The sequence below is a fragment of the Lactuca virosa genome, chromosome 8, assembly GCF_052849685.1.
Source record: "Lactuca virosa cultivar CGN04683 chromosome 8, Lactuca_virosa_CGN04683_v6, whole genome shotgun sequence".
NCBI classification, from domain to species: Eukaryota; Viridiplantae; Streptophyta; class Magnoliopsida; order Asterales; family Asteraceae; genus Lactuca; species Lactuca virosa.
This window is the reverse complement of record NC_136433.1, coordinates 118,240,320-118,258,138: the sequence shown is the minus strand read 5'-3', so window position 1 is coordinate 118,258,138 and position 17,819 is coordinate 118,240,320. Positions and strand designations below refer to the sequence as shown.

At 35.5% G+C, this 17,819-nt stretch overlaps 2 protein-coding genes across 2 annotated transcripts; one reads left to right on the top strand and one right to left on the bottom strand.

The window, feature by feature from the left end:
- Window positions 1–13,804: 13,804 nt before the first annotated feature.
- Window positions 13,805–15,053, top strand: LOC145132537 (uncharacterized). The gene is made up of 3 exons (XM_079067350.1): window positions 13,805–13,930; window positions 14,516–14,619; window positions 14,710–15,053. Exons 2-3 carry the CDS (start codon window positions 14,526–14,528, stop codon window positions 14,850–14,852), a joined length of 237 nt encoding a protein of 78 aa, XP_078923476.1. The 5' UTR covers window positions 13,805–13,930; window positions 14,516–14,525; the 3' UTR covers window positions 14,853–15,053.
- A 69-nt stretch (window positions 15,054–15,122) lies between these two features.
- Window positions 15,123–16,737, bottom strand: LOC145132536 (protein TEEBE-like). Its single transcript, XM_079067349.1, has 3 exons — window positions 16,551–16,737; window positions 15,894–16,391; window positions 15,123–15,811 (listed from the first exon to the last, which is right to left on the bottom strand). The coding sequence occupies exons 1-3, from the start codon at window positions 16,630–16,632 to the stop codon at window positions 15,285–15,287; spliced, it is 1,107 nt and encodes a 368-aa protein (XP_078923475.1). The 5' UTR covers window positions 16,633–16,737; the 3' UTR covers window positions 15,123–15,284.
- Window positions 16,738–17,819: the final 1,082 nt, after the last annotated feature.

The following is a 17,819-nucleotide window of genomic DNA, read 5'->3' as shown; positions in this document are numbered from 1 at the left end:
ATGATGTCCTCCGCCCCGGAATGTTTCCGCCAATGGTTTCGGGGTGTGACATCTACATTACAACCTGCTATAGTGAGGTTACTCTCCAGCAAGGAGGTCATCCCGACATCGGCCCTGCTGCCTACTACCCCAAAGCATCTCTGTTTCCTGGCTCTCGGAAATGGTCTCGCTGTGCAACCCTACCTGTAGCCTCGCCGCGTACCCCACAGCATCTCTGTTTTCTGGCTCTCGGAAATGGTCTTGCTATGCAACCCTACCTGTAGCCTCACCGCGTACCTCACAACGTCTCTGTTTCCTGGCTCTCGGAAATGGTCTCGCTGTGCAACCCTACCTGTAGCCTCGCCGTGTACCCCACATCACCTCTATTTCTTGGCTCTCGGAAACGGTCTTGCTATGCAACCCCAAACTATAGCCTCACTACCTATCCCTCAACAATTTTGTTGTCTGGCTATCGACAATAGTCTCGCTATGTGACCCTCGCTAGCAACCTAATTGCACAACTCTTGGAATCTCTTCCACTTATATTATGGTCAACAGCCTTACGGTTTATTGGTTTGACAACATAGTCTGACACGGCTACCTACGCTACCCACATCAGACTGGGGGGAACCCAGCTAGGTGTAGCCCGAGCAAGAAAGACCCTCAAGACGGTTATTAATGCAGACTATGTAGATGGTTACTGGTGACATCCCATCTGCGCATGGCTACCACAACAATCACGTCGGATAACAGTCTAAGGGACTGAATGGCAAGCTTACGCTTCTTAGCTACCCCGCCCCGACATTTTATCGACATCAGTGTCGCGTAACACTCTTTAGCAGCCCCGTTGCGCATAACATTGCCAGCAACAATTATGCCGCATCTCACCGACGGATCACACCCCTCTCAATGAAGGAGTATCAAGTTAGCTCAAGCTGCATAAGCAATGTTTGGCTCATCGCACAACCCCACGGCTCTCGTGGGCGAGGTTCGGTCATTCTCTCTATTATTTAAATGCTTTGGTGCTTTATCTAGTCCGATCTGATTGTCAACAACCCAATCGCATCAGACTAGGGGGACTTGACGACGCACAGTTTATATGACTAGTTCCAGTCCGATGTCATTGGTCGCGTACCAATAACACCATACTGGGGGGACTTGATGATATATGGTCCACTAGCATGGCCCAAACTGCTCTAGCGTGCCAGCCTAGCCTGGCGCGCTCCTGCCAGCCTTGCCTGGCGTTCTCCTGCCAACCTTGCTGGGGACTCCCTTGCCAGCCTCGCTGGGGATTCTCCTGTTGGTTTATATGACTAGTTCCAGTCCGATGTCATTGGCCGCGTACCAATAACACCAGACTGGGGGGACTTGATGATATATGGTCCATTGGCATGACCTAGACTGCTCTAGCGCGCCAGCCTGGCCTGGTGCGCTCCTGCCAGCCCTGCCTGGCGTTCCCTTGCGAGCCTTGCTGGGGACTCCCTTGCCAGCCCTGCTGGGGACTCTCCTGCCGGCTCGGCCAGACGCTCCCTCGCCTGGCACTCCCTTGCCATCCTCTCCTGGTGCGCGCCCGCCAGCCTTGCCTGGGGCGCGCCCGCCAGCCCCACCCGGCGCCTCCGGGCGGCCTTACCCAACTCTTTGCTAGTTGGGCCTGAATTAGGCTGGCCCAAGGCCTGACCTAATTCCCCTTGACCTAATTGTCCCATATATAATGAATAGTATCTCCTCCATGGAGGGGGATCCTTCCCTTTGGCTCAGCCGCCACCCTAGACTCTTCCCCATGGCTCAGCCGTCACACTATACTCCGGCCAAGTGGCTCAGCCGCTACCCGCCGCCGTCAGCCACCATACACCACCACTAGCACCAAGATGGTCCTCTCCAGCTAAGGAGAACCATCTCAGATCTTCTAGCTGATCTAACTTGACCGTCGGAGTCCGCTCCCGGGGCACAGTCCCTGGGACGGCTCTAACGGGTTTGCACTGTGATATCCAGATCTCTGCCGCAGCAGAAGACCAGAAGACTCGCCGGAGGTCGATGTTGCATCATACGATATAAGGTATTTCGGTATTTCGTTTTTCTTTATACTCGATTTCAATCCTAGTTTCTTAGTGCAAGCATTAGATTTCGTTTTCAAAACCGGTTTCAGATTTTTCGCTAGAGATGAAGGTTTAGCAACCATTCGACTAATTCGTTTTCTTGTTGTCATCATCTATTACAATGGTTTCCGATTGTTCTTTCTCCTCATTTTTTACTTCGATGTTTGAAAATCACATTGATCAAGGAACCGTAGTTTGGAATCGATTTGTATTCCGGACCGTAAGATAAGTAACTTGAAAAAGATTGGAGCTTTCCATTTTGCATATGTTGTTAAAGAGTTGATCCATGAAGTTTTCGTTGATTGTAATGCTTAAATCGATTGAATCGGTGTCGGGAGTTGTGTGTTCATTACAGTTTCAAATTTTGGTTTATTTTGGTTACATATTTTAGAAAATTGGTGTTGATTTCATTTAGGTTTGAGTTTTAGATTATGGATTAAGTATCAGGTTTTAGGTTCTGGTTCTAGTATTAGATATGGTGGTTGTAAGAGGTGCAGTGGTGTTGCCAAACAGTGGTGGATTGTTTAAGAGAGAGAAAGAGCAAGATCAAGAAGAGAAAGAGCAAGATGAAGGAGGGATAAATGGAGGTGGGACCCACAAATATTTAATATCTTTTATAATAATTATATAATTAAATTAAAGGCAATATAAATGATTTAAATACATTAAAAAAATATATATTAAGGGCAATATGACCATTTTATGTCTGGAGGGATCAGGGATCAACTGTGCAAGTTTAAGCCAAACGAGGAACAATTTGAGTTAATTTTTGAAAATAAGGACATAACGTGACCTTTGACACCTACACGAGAGATGATTCGTGTAATTTACTCTAAAAACAAATTTCTATTATTCCACGTACACACCCAATTCAACCCAATATTTTACTCTTTTGCAACCGAGCTTAAACCAAACCAATTTGGAAGTTCTATTTTTTTCATTGTTGAATGTTTTTCATACAGGCTTAATCAAATCGTCTTCTAGGGCGTTTAAGTTATTCTCTTACAAACTCTTGCCCAATGAACATATAATTGGATATGTATGCAATTTGTTCAGTAGAGTATTGAAAAGGCAGTTCATCTTATGTGGTTATAATCTCATGAGTTATAATAGTGAATGTGTGTGTATCGTTCATCTTCAATGATTATATTATGAATGATGATACATGCAATCATAATATTATACATCATATCTTTGCCCCAAACAAAACAAAAACATTAAAGAAATGCAAAACGAGCTTGTAAAATTCCAAATGTTGGTTCAACGTCTTCTTAGTAGTCTCCTCATGTTCAGTGAACAACAAGGCATCCCACGAAGAGCATATGGCATCAATGAGATAATAAGTCATCTTTTTTCCTTATTATTCACGATGTAACTCATCATTGGTGCTCGACCCGCCAAGACATCATCAAAAAGAGATCGTTGGAGGATATTAATGTCATTGCACGAATATAGTGTTCCGAAGAATGTATGTCATATTTATAAGTCATATGAGGCAACGACTTCTAAAATCCATGTTCTTCCCCAACAAGGATTAGTCTGGCCAAATCATCTTGGTTGAGACTTCGAAGGTACCCTTCATGAAAACATGAAATGATACCTTCTACAAACTTTGTAAGAACGTCCTTTGTATAGTCTCACTTATTTTCAAATACTCATCATGTGTATTTGTTGATGTCCCATATGTGAATACCCATATACCAACAACTTTGCGTTTAATAAAGATGATATCGACAACTCCGCGTTTAAGAAAAATAATACTGAAAATTTTGCATTCAATAAAAGCATAATGAAAATACATTACAAATACTTGAAATACAAATACATAGTAAAATATCTCACAAAGATATTAAAAACATGAAAAAAAATACACAGTAAAATATCTTACAAATACATAAAACTTCGACATTAGAAAACGTTTCATGTATTCTTCTTTAGACGACACGAGCTGCTTTTGTAGAAGTGTGTTCAAATGTTCCAGTTGCATCTTCATTACCTTATTTTCTTCCATTTTTTGCTCATTTTGTTTTTTTCATGACTTTTACTAAATTATCTCCGCTAAACCTTATTGTACGAAATTCTGCAACAATTTCATTGGAAGACTTATCTTTTCCCTTTTTTAGTCGCATCTCTACCGGTTCGGTGTTTAATTGTCGAACTACCACTATTTGACATTTATGTTTTGGATTGGACACAATAGTCATCTTCTTCAATAGTCCTTGATCTTTTTGTGCTACCACCATTTTATGCATCACCTATTTCACATTTAGTATGTAAACATGTTGCGTCATGATCTAATTGTAAATCCTATTTCCGATGTTTACACACAATCTCATTAAAAACAATCGTATCATTAAACTTGTCTGCAGTTGTCTGATACAACTTAAGAGTATCATTAAACACCAACCCATTTGTTGGCACTTTCATTATTTCGTTTATATCGACCTTCCATTTGAGCAATGTTGCTATTACCTAGTTTTTCTAAGTTTTTCGTCTGATTTTGCATCATATAGTTCCTTCACTTGTGTCCATATTGATATTTTCTTTAGGATTTTCCACAACACTGATCTTCACTAACAATACAATATGCTGACATTAAAGCAACAAGTTTTTTTCACTATTTATCGCCTCTTGGATTTTTTCTAGTATTTTATCAAGTTTTAATATTTTTAGTGACTTAGAATTGATCGAGATTTGATAAAAATTGAGAGGTTTCATTGCCTTCAAAGTTTGGATAATCTTGAAAATCGTCAAGATTTAAAACAAAATTTGGATACTAATGATGTATATTCTATGGTAGCAAGGAACTTAGAAAGGGTTAGAAATGAAGAGTTTGAGATTTGATATGAAGTATGCCAATATTATACTTTATTTATAGAGAAAAAAAATCATGAATTTTAGTATTTAAAACAGATAATGTTAGATTTTTAAAGATAATAAGTTTTATCCACAAACTATATAACTAAATCTTCACTGAAAAATTCATGGCAAGAGTAATTGAGGTGATCTGTTGTGAGCTAAGATCGGAGGTGTGGCCTAGGCCACCAACATTAAAGCAATTTTCTGTTTTTCTTATTGAAAATACAGCGAACGTTCGTCCAAAAACCCCCAAATAGGGTAGTCTTACATCACTATGAGAAAGACATGAGGGTTTAAATTGTCAAATATAATTTTATATTATTGAAGGCTAAATTACAAAAATGGTTCTCATGGTTTGGTTAATTTATAGGTTTGGTTCGATCTTTGAAAAGTTGATCGAGACCATCATTGTGGTTTGAAAAAATTACACTAATGGTCGTCTCATTTAATTTTATTAGAAAACAACTCTTAGACAAATGACATTTACTATCATTTATATCTTTTGCTATTATTATTATTATTTTCATTTATTCACTTTAATATTTATTAAAGGCCGACCATGCCGTCTCAACCTCTCAGCCAACAAGTCCTTACAGTTATATTCCCCTGCAATACCACCATTCTTACAAATCAACCACCTAGTACTACCACCTACCATTTTTTATCCTCTCACGTTAGTAAACACCTAACCACGCTCCAACTACCATCCACCACCATCTATTACTACCACTTGCCACCCACCACCATACTCTCCACAATCCATCATCAATTACGATTACCACAATCATCATCTCAATTCAAAATCACAAATCTTGTCCAAATTCACAAGTTGATAATAGATGCAAAATTTTAAAAAAAATTATCTATCTTCAACGTTCAACTCCATATGTAGAAGATCGGTAATCAAAAGAAAAATAAAACCGAGATTTTGACTATAGTAGAAACATCATCTTCATCTTTATTCCAAATTCATAAAATCAAAAAGCTAAAGTACAACAAATGCAAAAGAAAAATAAAAACCATGGGTTGAGTTTTGGAAATGGTAGCAGGTGGTGGCTAAACTAGCGATAACAATCATTGAAGAGGTATGTAGGAAACATGTGGTGGTTGTAGTGGTAGAAAATGATGTGTTGTTGGATAATGTTGATGTGTGAGATGATGTTGATGGAAACGATGTCAGAAGATGGTGGTTGTTGTTGTACAAAGACAACCGATGATGGGTGTGGTGTGTAATGGCAACCAATGGCAGTGATGACGGTACAATGACAACATAGGTATTTTTTGAAAACAATGTTCATTGGAGATTAGAGAGGTGTCGGTCTCCGAATGAGAAGAAGGAGACGGCGATGCATCACATCAGGGCGTTTAAGCTTTGAATGATATGCTAGCAGTTAGGGCTTTTATTTATTTATTCGTTAATTACATAATTTGTCATGCAACTTATATATTAAAAAATAAATAACATTGGTCTTTTACTTAAACTTAACTTCTGATTCTTAACGGCGTTCGCCAAATGGGACCAACCGTGTAATTGTTTGAAACCACAAAGACACAGCCTATCTACTTCTCAAATGTTGGACCAAACCTTTGATTTAGATCAAACCATAATGATCATTTTTATAATTTATTTTTCATGCTAGATACACATGTATTAAAAATTGATTAAAAGAATAATTAATAAGAATAACTGAATGAGTAATATTATGGATTTCTAAAACAAAATTTTACTATAAAATCTAACTAAAATGAGTAGGCGCTTTAAGTATTAAAGAAGTATTAATACTTCTTTAATATAGTTTTCTAACTAAAATGAGTAGGCGTTTTAAGTATTAAAAAAATATTGTTTAAAATGACAAAAAGATAGTCATAAATCATAAATTTCCAAATATTTTTTTTTATATACAACATTTATTATTCTATTGGTAAATCTATAACCTTCAATTGATGTTAGTACCTCGAACGGTTATTAGTTTCTTTCGGTGAGTACTTGTTGTAGGTTAAAATTAAGGTATGTTGTTGTTTTGAGTTAAATAGAAAACTATATTGTTGTTTATTGTTAGATGTATAAGGATGTTGTATAAAAGTATAAGTATATTGTTGTTTTGCGGTAAAAACAAAAATACGTTATAGTTTTCGGTTAAAAAGAAAATCATATTGTTATTTTGGGTTAAAATAAAATATATGTTTTTGGTTCAAATATAATTATATTGTTATTTTGGGTTGAAAAAATAAATATATAAATGTTTTGGGATATACGTGTAAAATATATGTTGCTTTCTCTAGCTAACAGTGGATTTTTATTCATTTATTTATTTTTTGTTTTTAGGTTAAAAATTAAAATAGGTTTGGTGCTTTTGGTGTATCAGATAAAAATGCATTTTTGCCTTGTTTTTATATATCACATTGGAATTACCATACATAATGTTTAAGTAGATATGAAAAATAGATTCATTATTTAACTGAAACTAGGGGTATTCTGCACTTTGTGATGGGCAGAACTAATCGTTTTACTGGTAAACGCAATGTATTTTGGAAGAAATATGGGTAGATGCATGAATAACAACATACTCTCATCTACTATTTAATTATAGCATTATACTGTTACTTATATTTTTTTTCATTATATCAATAGCATTTAAAATAAAAGCCAACTTTTATTGCTATAATAGGTAAATTTTTGTCAAATTTACATGGCATAATAAGCAAAGAGAAATTGAACGTGTGATGTTGTAGTTAAGTAGATTTATAAAAACATGAAGATAATAGGAAAGATTTTCATACGATGCAAAAAATTACACAAAATTTTATAGAAGAAATGAAATTAAACAAAAAGGTATTACAAGTGATATATAAGAGCTTTCAAAAAGGAATATGATCCCAAATTGCTTACTGAATAAACATAATAAACGTTATGTGGTTTATAAAATGGTGGAGAAAAAGGAAATTTTTATAACGTAACCTAAAAACAAATACATTTAGTGTAATTTAGTTTCATATAACACTAAACTAATCATTTAGTTTAGGTTTCCAAGTATCACATACCATTTAGGTCTCATTTTTCATATATATATATGTTTCATTTCTCATAACTATGTAATGACTAAATTAATCTAGTCATTCTAATACCATTTTGAATCAATTTCAATAGTTATATATGCTTTAGAAAAGCAAAATGCTCATTTTGGACATTTTTTCCCTTTCGTCCTGATTTTACGACATATTCCAAATATCATAGATTCTTGTGTTTACACAATGTTATGTAATCCAATAATGTACCATTATGTTTAAGATATATATATATATATATATATATATATATATATATATATATATATATATATATATATATATATATATATATATATATATATATATATATATAGGGCTAGGTTATTTTGTGTGCTAGAATGCATCAATAGAAATTTAGTAAATTAAATAATTATTTAATTAAATAAATATAGATATTAAATAATTTCCATAATTATATGCATATTAAATAATATCCATAACTATAATTCTCTTTTTATGGAAACTAATTAAATCCGTCATTAATGTCAGCAATAACATTCTTTCAGAATAAATTCGCATCTAGGTTTTTATATATGAGTTTGTATTTTGTTTCAAGACTCGGTCATTTAAAATACAATAAAGTTGCATTGAATATGAAGAACGAGAGTGTATTCTACTATAATACACTCTCATTCTGCTGCAATACACTCTCATTCTTCTATATATGAATTCATTCTGAAAGAATATTATTGTTGACATTAATGACGAATTTAATTAGTTTCCATAAAAATGAGTTATAAGTATGGACAACATTTAATATACATATAATTAATACTAAATTCCTATTGGTGCATTCTAGCACACAATAGATATGAAAAACATTTGAACCTACCTCTATATATATATATATATATATATATATATATATATATATATATATATATATATATATATATATATATATATATATATATATATATATATATATATATATATATATATATATATATATATATATATACAAGACCTTTTGAACTACTTTTCGTTTTGCCACTTTTTGACTATTTTCTCGTTTAGGTATTCTAGTTTGCCGAAAATGTGTTTTCTCATATTTTAGCATGCCCTATTAGTAACTTTCTGTTCCTAGCATGTTTTCAAAGCAATACAAATACTTTCATTTTGTTCTTTTATTCCATTTAATGTGAAATTCTAAATTTCAAAAAATGTCTTCCATATCTAAGTCTTTTTTTATATGGGAAGTGATTCGTACACAATAATTTTTCTCTATACATAAAAATTTATGTTTTATAGAGTTGTACAATACAACAATTTGAAACACAAATTGTTGTGTATGGAGAAAAAACTATTGTGTACGAATCAATTCCTTTTTAATATATTCTTCTATTTTTGCTTCCAAAATTACTAAATTCACTCTTAACCCTAACATGCCACATTTCCACTTTGGTAGCTAGTAGTAAGTAAGCATCTTAGGTGACGTTTGGCTTGTAGAATATTTCTGAAGGAATTTGAAAATATCAACGAATTAGAATTTGTCATGAATTGGAATTCAAATCCATATTCCGTTTAGTTGACATGAAATGAAATTGAAATTCAGTTCCGTATTATGGGGAAACGCATCTGTTTTGTCGTTTGAAGGCCATGATGTTGCAAGTATGGCCACAATGTGGCGGGGGAAACGCGTTTGTTTTGTCGTTTGAAGGCCACGATGTGGACAAGGATGGACACGACGTGGGGGGTCAACCTTGACCGTTGACTTTGAATTTGATTTGACTAAGTTTGACCTAGGGGTATTTTGAATTATAGTTGAGTTTGGTCAATTGTCATTGAATAGGTGTCCGGTTGAGCTAATTTTCGGAGCAGAGTCACGTTCATCTTTTTTTCGTCTGTCTGTGGGGTGAGTCTTCTTACCACCTTAGTGGGTCGAAGGCACCAAGCCCGACCCATTGTAGTGTATGAGTATAATGTATGTTATTGTATGACTTTGACTGATGTGATTGCATGATTTATGTATGAAGCTAATCTGGGCATGGAGTCATTATGGACTCGGGGTTAATACGGACCCGAGGATTGATACGAACCCAACACAACTAATTGCTGTTATTTGGGGTTGACACGGATCTGAGGGTTGATACGGACCCGACACAGCCACATGCTGTTATATTATGTGTATGATGTATGTGATATTTTGGGGAAGCTCACTTAGCTTTGTGCTTACAGTTATGTTTGTAGTTTCAACTACTTCTGGTACAAAAGGGAAGGGCCCGACATGATCGCAGTGCATCCACCCAAGTTCCGCATTTTCTCTAGGATTTAGATTTGTACTATGATGATTTCTCTCATTCGACATACTTGTTTGGGTTTGTTATGAACACTTGATGATTTTCAGTTAAATTAAAAATGAAAATTTTATCTATGTTTTTGGGACGTTACAAGCGAAATGATTAAAATGATCCTTTTGTAAAAGAACATCACAATAATGGTCCGGAGTGGGTAGAGGTGTAAACAAGACGAGACAACTCATGAGAAACTCGAGCCCAACTCGAAAAATACTCAAAATCGACTCGACTTTAATTGAGCTCGAGCTACTCAAGTACCTTAATGAGCCGAGCTCGAGTAGTAAAATACCCGGCTCATAAAGCTCACGAGCTGAATCGAGTATTTATAATATTACATTTTTACCCTTTAACGTTTCAATACTTTTAGCTTTTAGGCACCGGTTAAGAAATAAGGACTTAAATTGTATTTCAAAACTTTTGCGAATGTTTCTTTTTAGTGTTTTGGATGTATGTAAAATGCAATGAAATAGATGGTTGATGTTATATTGACATTAAATGATTTATTTTGAATTTTTTGTTATTTGAACAATGTAAAAGCATGTGGAATGTTAATAATTTTTTATGCTTTTAACTTTTTTTAAAATTTTAGTTGAGTCGAACCGAGCTCGATAGTATCGAGTATTTCATGAGTCGAGTTTGAGATTCAAATTTAGGCTCGATACGAGTTCGAGTCGAACTTCGAGCTCGAGTATTTTAGGCGAGTCAAGCTTCGAGCTTGACAGTACTCGACTCAACTCGACTCGTTTACACCCCTACGAGTGGGGTTTGATTATTTTTGAACAATGGTGGTGGTGGACTATGGGAGATGAAGAACGCATATGGTGGGATTGAGTTTTTCTTAACAGTGGGGTAGTGTTGGTGACTAGCTAGAGATGAAGTAGTTGTATCCGGGGTGGTGGCGGCCTATCGACGAGTTCAACGGTGGGCGTGAGGTAGTGTGAGACATTCTCCAACTTTATTTTTTATTCTTCATTTGCCATTATATTTTAGAAAACGTTTCATTTTCGGGCCCTTGACCGGTCACCAACAGGTCATGATGACGTGTCGATTTTGCATTTTCCTAAGCTTGCATTTTGCCCCAACATTTACGTATAACTATGTATTTAGCCCCAATATCTTTTTTGTTCCCCATTTGCCATTGTTTTTTAGAAAAACTTTCATTTTAGCACTTGGCCAATTATTAATAGGTATTTTCATTTCTTTGGTTTCCCAACAAATATGTCATTAGAAATATTTGGTTTCTTAACAAATATGTCATTAGAAATAATCAATTGTTTTTTGGATGAGTTACAAACGAATTAACAATTTTAGATTAGCATATCATATTGTTTATCAGATGTCACAGACTTAAGACCTACAATAGGTCTTTTTTCTTCATTTTAAAATACATGTGTACGTTAAATTAAATGCAACAAACACTGATAATATAAAAAACCCATTAACTTACCAGCTAACACGCCCCGTCCCTTATAGAGAAGGCACATTTTCGACTCTTTAGAAATATATGGTTTCTCAACAAATATGTCGGTAGAAATAACCAATTGTTTTTAGACGAGTTACGAATGAATTAACAATTTTGATTAGCTTAAAAATTAGCATGTCATATTGTTTATTAGATGTTACAGACTCAAGACTTACGTTAGATATTTTTCCTTCATTTTAAAATACATGTGTAGATTAAATACAACAAACACTGATGATACAAAAAAGTGAGTCATTGGCTTAACACGCCTCGCCCTCAAGGAGAAGTCGTAGTTTCAACTTTTACCTCCGTTTTTTCATTTTTAATTTTAAGTTATTACGTTTTAATATACCTATTCGTGACTGGCCAAGGGCTAAAACGAAATTTTGTCTAAAAAACAATGGCAAATGGGGAACAAAAAAATATTGGGCTTAAACGCAAACTTATACGTAAATGTTGGGCTAAATGCAAACAGAAAAAAAATGCAAAACTGACACGTTATCATTGCCTGTTGATGACCGGTCAATGGCCCAAAAATGAAACGTTTTCTAAAATATAATGGCAAATAAAAAACAAAAAATAAAATTAGGGTTAAATCGAAACGAAGGTATATAAATAATGGTTTTTAAGATATTAACCCTAAGGAATACCGTAAATTTTAGAACCATAAAAACCGATGGATGCAATTCTTCAAAAATAAAAGGGCTATTTGCAATAAAAACCCAATATTTACCCATTTTTTTCGTTTTAAACCAAAAGGTTTGTTTGTTTCCCAAAAAAAACCCAACTTTTTGTAAAAATGTGTTTTTTTTGTCTAGTAACCGGGTGACCCGTCTTCCTTTTCCTTTGCCTTCACTGTAGAAAAACAGAAAAACAGAAAAACATATCCACCTGCAATTCCAAATTTCACCATTGATTTACACAGCTAGTTGGTTTTAAATTAACTAATGAAAAAAACTATTAATTGTTAATGCATATAAAATACATTATACATCCATGACATCCCATTTATGCCCCTGGTTGATAACCCAACGCATTTGAAGAACCATTCTTGCTAAAAGCTATGCATATAAAATCCGACGAGGGTGAGGTTGTTTGGTTCTAGTGTTTAGGTGACTTGAGATACACATCAAGTAAGTTCTTATTCTCCTTTTCTTTTTTTCTTTTTCTGTTTTTGTTTTCGGATGAGGGTTCTCGACAAGAGGTTAAACCGAAGGGAAAGCAACGAGAGGAAATTAGTTTTTTTTTTGTTATGTTGTTTCTTTTCTTCACTGATTCGTTTTTTTGCAGGTTCAGACTAGGTGAAGAAGATGAACAGTAGCTTCGTTCTTGGCTCGGAAGAAGATATGTACTGATGGTTGTTCGAAGGAGGTGGCGACGGGTTGGTTTATGTTTTTAGGTGGTCTCGGCTAGAGGCAGGGGTTCGAGTATCGATGGAAAGGGCGAAGGAGGAGAGGTGGATTCGGTGATGATGCAAAACCAAAGGCGGGTTCCGGTTTCTCGATGAGCAAGGATGGAAAGGTCTCGAGTCTCGGCTAGAGGGCAAAGAACACATCAACAGTTTTTTTTTTTTTTTTTTTTTATATGTTTCTTTTCTTTGTTGCAGGTGTTTTTTGATGGAGAAGATGAAGAGCAGCAGTAGGCTTTTCTTCTTTTTGTGATGGAGGTTGTGTAAGGGAGGTCTAAAGTGGTGGCTATGGATCTGGTTTGTTCTAGTTCAAGATCAACAGAGTGGCTCCAGTGTTGGTTTCTCGGTAAAAGCTCTTCCTGGTTCGTTTCAATCGACACAAAAGGATGGGTGGGTAGTGGGTACCCACTCAACCGGTTAGAAGACAAAAAAACAAGTTTTTGCAAAATGTGTGGTTTTTTTTGGAAAAAAACAAACCTTTTGGTTTAAAACGAAAAAAACAATTAATATGGGGTCTTTATTGGAAATAATCCAAAATAAAATTGAGCATGCAAAAAAGGTGCAAACCAAAAGGACAAAAACTGTAATTTAATGTAAATAAAAGGGTGAAAAGATTACAAATTTACAACTGGGCCTGGTGTTTCCGGAAACTTCTGTTGGGAGATCTTCCTTCCTCTTCTCGGTTCCTCACTTCCTCTTTATTTTTCGCCAGACTAGGGCATCGAGTTTCAGTTCTTGATTCAGTCCACAGGGTAGCAAGGTAAGCTTCACTGCATTTCCTCTTTAATTGCTTCATTATAAATCCGTGTTTCATAGTTAGATCATTCGGAATTGATTCATCCAACAACCCATTCCATTTTCCATATATTCGTCTAATGTTTTCCATGCAGTTCAGCTTAAATTCTATGTTCTGATAGGCAAAATCTTGCTATGGAAGCCATGTCGTTTTTGCTAATAATAAGAGTAGGAAAAAGCATAGTTTCATTTTAACTGTATAAAACCTCTTAATTCTCGAACCTGGAAGCGAAGCTAGTTCGTTTGGGGTTTCGATCTAGTACTCCTCCTTGTCAAAGAAGATACTAACGTTTTTAGGTTAAACGCTCTACTTCTCAAATGCAAAATCGATGTCAATTTTGATTATAACATAGGACTTGCTATAAAAATTGATAAAGCCATTAAGCTCTTACATGAAGCTTGAAATACATATCATAATTTAGAGTTGTAAAGTATCAAATCGCAACTGTTTGCTCTTTATTTTGAATCAGCGGGAGAATCATTGATTGTGAATCGCGAATTTTGTTGAACTAATTGTGATTTATTCATACAAACTCATTTTCTTTCATAGATTTGAAGAAATGACAGGAGCAAAGATTGTTGGCAGTGTTGCAGGAGCATTTGTTCTTGCATTTGCATGCGACTATATCATTGCAGACAAGAAGATATTTGGAGGCAAGTATATATAATATATTTGCACAACTCTTCAGAATATGAATGTCCAATCATCTGAAAGATTATTACTGTTTGTTTGTGTATATTTAGGTACGACTCCCTCTACAGTTTCAAACAAGGAGTGGTGGGAAGAGACTGACAAGAAATTTCAGGCATGGCCTCGTACAGCTGGACCTCCAGTAGTCATGAATCCCATCAGTCGCCAGAATTTCATTGTCAAGGCCCGAGATTAAACCTAAATCCTGCAACTGCTCTTTGAATGATTAAGCTTCAATTTCAATCCTAAGGTTAAGGTGATTACTGATTACTCTCCTCCTTTCTGTATGTGGAACATTTGAACATAGTTTTCATGGAAGATCGTATTGTATTATACTCGAGCGTATGGTGTTGGTTTGATATGTTTGTGAATCGAAATTGATTTCGATTTTTCATAATATAGATTGAATAGTATGAACTAAAATACTAAATTAAAGTTCATGTTTATATTATTGATATAACTTAACTATAAAGAAAAGGAGATAACCAAAAAGATGGTTAAATGCCTTGCATGATCTTCATTTATGATGTATAATAATCTAATCTATGATCCAACCCTCACACACTTTAAGAAAATATCTCTCTTATAATACCAGTATACAAATACAACATCCAACTCATTGAGTTCATCACTTCTCTCTAATAGACAATACCTTAACATTATCCAACACCGGCCCACAAAAGTGTCCATAGTCATTAAGCTTATTATGATAAAAAGCACTATAAAATGTAAGCCTTGTTCGGATCGAAGTAGCTATAAACTTGAGAGTAGCAATCTTCAAGTCACCCTTTCCTTTCGATTCATGCTTCACTTTCACAGTCTCGTTTCCTGCAAAAGCCTCCACCATCATCGATCCATGGCAGTTGTTCCCCGCATCTCCAATGGTGAACGACAGTACATAGGATTTATTGGGAACTGTACGAATGATTTGTGCGATTGCGGTTTCTCGCCCTCCTACTAACTCGATAGCTGCAAGGCCATGTGGCACCATGAAGTGCTTGGAGTCGATGTATTTTGCTGGTTTGAGCGACTCAACGATCCACCCTGGGAGTGGGGAAACTATGTCGTGTATTTTGGGGAGTAAGAGGACTCCGGTTGAGTAGTTCTTGAACACATGTGGACCATTTTCAAAATCGCCGTTTTTCACCAAGTTTCCTATATTTCAGAATCATTTTATATGGATCAGGGACAAAAAAAACATAATAAAATGAAACCATGAGATTGTCTCGTTACTTACCTTTGGTGTAGGTCAAAGGAAGCATTTCCTTGATTGCAATGGCATCCAAGAGGGGCCCACAAGTGGGGTCCTCTTGTACACCAGGGTTGTGAAATGTGACTTTGATTTGACTTGAAGTAGCCTTGAAAGCAAAAGCATAAGTGTCACCTCCATCGCTGCTATACAATGTTTGGATCGAAAGGTCACTTGATTGACCAGAAGCCGAGACTCTTAACACCTCGTCTTGAGCACAAGTCCTTGTGGCCGCAAACGTAAGGGAATACACTCTCCCTGGTTTAACATCAACATTTTGGGATATAGAGGCTTCGTTGCCTAGCCTTGCTGCGTGGGCCCCACGTGGAATTGCAAAATAGAACCCACCTGGTTGGGGTCCACCGTGCACATATTCCACCACACCCGAGATTTCCCATTTGGGCAATGAGTACTTCCCTAAGATTACCGTATTCTTAATTTTTGTCGAGCTTGGCCCTTGTTCAAAGTTGCCATTCGCAAGAAACCCTATTACGTGAAACGAGAAAAATGCATTTACATAAGTTAAACGTTGTATTAAAGATTAATAAACAAAACCGCAAACCAGATAACACAATAAATGACTATGCCATGTAGCAAAAACAGTACAAGTTAATACATAAATATCATTCTAATCAAAGCACTTACCATCTAGAAACGGAGTTGTAGCACCTAGAGAATAAGATATTGTAGAGAAAGAGATGATACAAAGTAAGAGGAGAGAGCCCATGTTTTCTGTGTTGAAGAAAAACAAAAAGGAATATAATCGCTTTAATCTCTCTCTTAGTCAAAATCTACAAATTCGTAGATTCGACTCGTATTGAATGAATGAATAGGTAGGAAATACGAAGGCTATATATGCAACAATTTTGGAAATATCGAGGAAAAAGCATACCACGTTAAAGTAGCACAAAATCAGGCGAGAAATGTGTTTGGGTGTTTGCTTTTGGACCCACAAAACTGTGTGCAACTCACACTGTCGGCCGTAATTTGCTCTGAGTGAAGCTTCTTAGATTCCTTGCGTTACATACGAACACGATCCATACTATTTTTAATCTTCTTGATGATTGCAAATCGGGGGAACCTTGGCAGATAATTGAAACGTTTAATACTTTTATATTTATGCACGTGATGGTAATTATTTGGATCTGTTTATGAAAAGATAAACGGTTACTTAAATAATACATTGAGCTCGGTATATTTTCTTATATTATCGTATTTGCAATTTAGTACTAAATTAAATATTGTATTTTTTTTTTATAAAATATGAAAGAAATACAAAAGTTAGTCAGGAAAACGATTTGCAACCGATTTTAGTAACGATTTTCATATCTATATTAATATTCACCTCTTTTGTCAGTTATGGTTTTGTCCTGATTCAAAAATAGATCAGTCTCTCGTTGCATGCCACGTCCAATCGGAGGCAAGTTTAGGTCGTTTGTTGGGTTTGAAGCTCAGTTTCATGAGAGCTAGAGTTTCGCATAAGGCGTGGGCCATCAGCCCATTTATGTCTTTAACTGGGCTTTAAACAGTAAATGAGCAGCCCAGTATTGGACTTCACGGGCTTTATTTCGGATCATATATCCAGGGTTTTGTGGGCTTACCAGGACCTGTTGGGGTGAAATTGTTCATAAAAGTAGCTGTGTATATACTATAGTTCTAACATGAATATAAAGATATATTTTTGTAAGTGAATGCCTTGAATGGAAAAAAATAATAATAATTCAAGTACTACGTTGTAATAGGATTAAATAAAAGTTGGATGAAAAAATTGGTGTAAAACTGTAAGTACATAAAAGGAAGGATTATCAAATTTAGTAGGATGCTACAATGTAGCCATGGACGACTGAAACAAGTAAACTTTAGAAAATACTACATAGTTATTTATTAAGATGGATGTATATAAGATTCGGAAAT